Below are 4,591 nucleotides of genomic sequence, written 5' to 3'. Positions count from 1 at the left end.
GCGACCCCACCCGGTGCAGACAGTCACCTTACGTCACTCTCGTATATCAGCGCCACTGTGTCGGCGGCAGCGCCTCCCACCTGATAATACGATCATTATCATCATGAGTCACTAGAAAGAGTGGAAAATGATGCTATCAGCAGCAACGGTGGAAGCCTGTTAACACCGGCGGCTGGTTTAACATTTAAGTGTAACAATTATGATTTTTCTGAAGTTCCTGTACCACATGTAACTAGGTTCGATGAACGATTTTGCTACAATCAGTAATATTTATCAGTATCTTCTCTGCAGGTTAAATGGTTTGTTTAACACTGAAAACTGTAGCATAATTTTTCCCTCGAAATTGAAAGTCAGCAGAGATAATGAAACCTAACTCAAACCACCAAGTCGGTTGTTAATTGAGTCTAGGTGAATCAGTAATTGAGTCTGGATGAATCAATAGTGAGTCTAGTTGAATAATCTTTTGCGTCTGGTTGAATCAGTGGAATAGTCTGGATGAATTAGTAGTTTAGTCTGATTGAATCATTGGTTGAGTCTGCTTAAGTAGTGCTTGATTTTAGCTGAATCGGTTGCTGAGTATGGTTCAATCAATAGTCGAATCTGGTTGAATCAGTGGTTGATTCAGGTTGGATCAGTGGTTTAGTCTGGCTGAATCAGTAGATGAGTCCGGTTGAATCAATGGCTGAGAGTAGTTGAATCAGTGCTTAAGTCTGGTTGAATCAGTGCTTAAGTCTCGTTGAATCAGTATTTAAGTCTCGTTGAATCAGTGCTTAAGTCTCGTTGAATCAGTGGTTGAGTCTGGTTAAAGCAGTAATTAAGCCTGGGTGAATCAATGGTTAAGTCTGATTGAATCATTGGTTAAGTCTGGTTGAATCTGTGGTTGAGTCTAGGTGAATCAGTGGCTGAGTGTGGTTGAATCAGTGTTTGAGTCCGGTTGAATCAATAATGTTAATCTTAAGATAGCTGGTTCTAAGATCCTTGGCTGCCGATAGACTACTTGTCACTGTTACACAGAGTAACGTTAGTGTCTGTATCGATAGATCGACCCTGTACTTGGATCATCACGTACCTACCTCCACAGCCGTGTTCCAAGCTCCGCCGGCCGGCAGGCACGCGTTGAACGTCAGGATCTTCCACAAACTTTGAGGCCAGATCCTGGTGAGGAATGGACGAGTTTATGGATGTGCTCTACAGCATGTTGGTCCTGCTACCTTCCTGCTTCACTAAAACTTAGCTACTGGGATAAACATATTTAGATGATGCTACTTCTTTAATCCAGTGGCTTATCCTAACACGTATTATTATTTGGCCATACTAACACTCACGTTCTCACCTTGTAACTGGTGTCCGGGACGATATGTCGGGTGTCCAGCAGGAGACGCAGGTTGGCAGAGGACACGAATAGCAACTCCTCCAGCAGGTCATTTGCACCAGTGTACGGCCGGGTCCCCTGCCTCTGTCTGCTTACAGACCAAACAACAATATTTTTAATTCTCGCATGAATGGATTTATTACATATATCAGTAAAATTTAGAAATACATTCTTTTAAACGGAAACTGTATTGCAAACTTAGGATGTTTGAACTAAAACAAGTGTCCCCTTCACCTCGACGTTTTCTTAACGTTTTCTTTTCCATGTAGAAGAGTAACGGAGTTAGTTAAGGGGCAGGCAAGGATCATGATGAACGATAGCTTCATTTTATAACAAATAAGATATAAATAGTGAAGTGCTGGGAATATTCATGAAACCAAAGAAGATTCATTCTGAAAGTTGAAGTTTTCCAAACATATAAACGGCAGGTAAGACAGACATCTCTCATCACTTCCCTTTGCATTTTGAGAATCATTAGATTTTGCAGCACGTGGAAATACAGGTATGGGTAATCATATGACATGTGTACATGAACACTGAAACAAAAGGAATGAGACGAGCAGCTGGTTACTGGATTAAGAAGGGATGATACGACAGAGCACACTTCAGATACGACAGAATACACTTCAGATACGACAGAACACACTTCAGATACGACAGAATACACTTCAGATACGACAGAATACACTTCAGATACGACAGAATACACTTCAGATAACTTTTATGAAAAATCTCACTGTAAGGCAAGACGTCTGGTATAGGAGGTACGAGCTATCTTGTTCATCACCTGATCTTCCTCATGGTGTCCAGGTAGGCTGTGAGGGTTGCCAGGGTCGCTGCCACGTCTGTATGTTTCACGGCCATGGTATTGTTACCTCGGAGGAACTCCCGCTCACCACCTGCCTTACCATCAGTCGAGTCCTGCGTGTGACGCCCGCACACGTCACCATCACACTGGATACAGTCACAATCACTTATCATGTTCTTACTGTTCACATTTTCTTCCTTCTGTTCCTTGGCCGTGCATAATATGACTGTTCTACACATAATCCAGATCCACAAAAGCCTTCTGAACGTTATAAAGTCTATATAATAACAGTGCATTTTTCACCAGCGTAACGTGCAATTTACAAACAACAATTATGTATATAACAGCATATAGAATACACACCACTAGCAGAGAATTGTTAGCCAGGCTTTGGGATGTGTGTGTCACAAGCGTAAGCCTCAGCAGGTCAAGACATACTGTGGGGGTGTGTGTACCGGGACCTGTTGGAGAAGGCGTACGGCACATCCTCCCTCACCCTACCGTTAACCCTCCTCCATCACCCTACCGTTAACCCTCCTCCGTCACCCTACCGTTAACCCTCCTCCATCACCCTACCGTTAACCCTCCTCCTCACCCTACCGTTAACCCTCCTCCATCACCCTACCGTTAACCCTCCTCCATCACCCTACCGTTAACACTCCTCCATCGCCCTACCGTTAACCCTCCTCCCTCACCCTACCGTTAACCCTCCTCCCTCACGCTACTTTCCTTAACATTATTCTTACCTCCGCCACACACCTTTTCTCCACCTTACTGTTACCCCGACCCTCCTCCGCAGTCCACTATTCCACTCTACTGTTACCTCCACCCTCTTCCACACACCATTACTCCATCCTCCTCTGCACACCAATATTCCACCTTACTGTTACCTCCACCCTCTTCCGCACACCACTACTCCACTCTACTGTTACCTCCACTCTCCTCCACACACCGTTACTCCACTCTACTGTTACCTCCATCTTCCTCCAAACACTACAGCTCCGCCCTACTGTTTCCTCCACCCTCCTCCACACACCACTACTCCATCCTATTATTACCTTCAACCTCCTTCAAATAAAACCTTTCCACCCTTCTATTACCTCCACACACCACCACTCCACCCTGCTGTTAATTCCATCTTCCTACACACACCACCACTCCACCCTACTGTTACCTCCACCCTCGTCCACACACCACCACTCCTCCCTACTATTACCTCCACCCTCCTCCACTCGCGACAACTCCACCTTAATATTACTTCCACCCTCCTCCACACACCACCACTCCACCCTACTATTACCTCCACTCTCCTCCACACACAACCACCACCCTATTATCACTTCCACCCTCTCCACACACCGCTTCTCTACCCTACTATCACCTCCACCCTCTTCCACACAATACAACTCTACCCTACTATAACTTCCACCATCCTCCACACACCACAACTCCACATATGCTGTTACGTCCACCCTCCTCCACACAGCACTACTCCACATTTACTGTTACCTCATCCTCCTCCACACATTACTACTCCACTTTCCCGTTACCTCCACCCTCCTCCAAACACAAATACTGCACCCTACTAATACCTCCACCCTCCTTCACACGCCACTACTCCACCTTACTGTTACCTCCACCCTCCTCCACACACCGCTACTCCAACCTTCTACTACCTCCAACCTCCTCCCTATAAAACCACTCCACCCATTCATTACCTTCACCCTCCTCAACACACTATTATTCCACCCTACTATTATCTCTACCCACCACCTCACACCACCACTTCACCCTGCTGTTACCTCCACCCGCCTCCACACACCACTGTTCCAACCTACTGTTACCTCCACCCCTCCACACACAAAAGAATTCTATCAAGATATTACATCCACCCTCCTCCAAACACTACCACTCTACCCTATTACTACCTCTGCCCTCCTCCACACACCAACACTCCAACCAACTATTACCCCCACCCACTTCCACACACCACCACTCTACCATACTATTACCTCCACCCTCCTCCACACACCACCACTCCACCCTGCCAATATTTCCTCCACCTCCACTCATCACTCCACTCTGATGTTACCTCAACCCTTTTCTACACACCACAACTCCACCCTTCTGTTACCTCCATCCTCCTCCACAACCTACCACTCCACCCTACTATTGTCTCCACCCCCTCCACACATCAAAATTCTACCCTAACATTACCACCACCCTCTTCTGCATAACACCGCTCCACCCTATTTTGCCTCCACCCTCCTCTAAACACCACCACTCCATCCTACTATTACCTCCACCCTTTTTCGCAGACCACTACTCTACCTACTATTACCTCCAATTTCTTCCACATGCCACTATTCTATATAACTGTTACCTCCACTTTCCACCGCACGCCACCATTC

General features: G+C 46.2%; 1 protein-coding gene across 2 annotated transcripts in view; it reads right to left on the bottom strand.

Annotated features, from left to right (window-relative positions):
- The window catches only part of LOC139751027 (uncharacterized), an 18,788-nt gene extending 16,191 nt beyond the window's left edge, over positions 1-2,597 (bottom strand). The window contains exons 1-3 of one of the 2 annotated variants that reach the window (XM_071666171.1): positions 2,160-2,597; positions 1,334-1,463; positions 1,074-1,155 (exon numbers count right to left, since the gene is read on the bottom strand). In XM_071666171.1, coding sequence (XP_071522272.1) covers positions 1,074-1,155; positions 1,334-1,463; positions 2,160-2,476 — 529 coding nt within the window. In that variant the 5' untranslated portion in view covers positions 2,477-2,597. The remainder of the gene's footprint in view (positions 1-1,073; positions 1,156-1,333; positions 1,464-2,159) is intronic. The other variant, XM_071666217.1, reaches the window with a different exon arrangement.
- Positions 2,598-4,591: the final 1,994 nt, after the last annotated feature.

Source organism: Panulirus ornatus, chromosome 1 (assembly GCF_036320965.1).
Source record: "Panulirus ornatus isolate Po-2019 chromosome 1, ASM3632096v1, whole genome shotgun sequence".
Lineage (NCBI taxonomy): Eukaryota > Metazoa > Arthropoda > Malacostraca > Decapoda > Palinuridae > Panulirus > Panulirus ornatus.
Note: the sequence above shows the minus strand (reverse complement) of the source record. Positions and strands in the feature narration are given on the sequence as shown.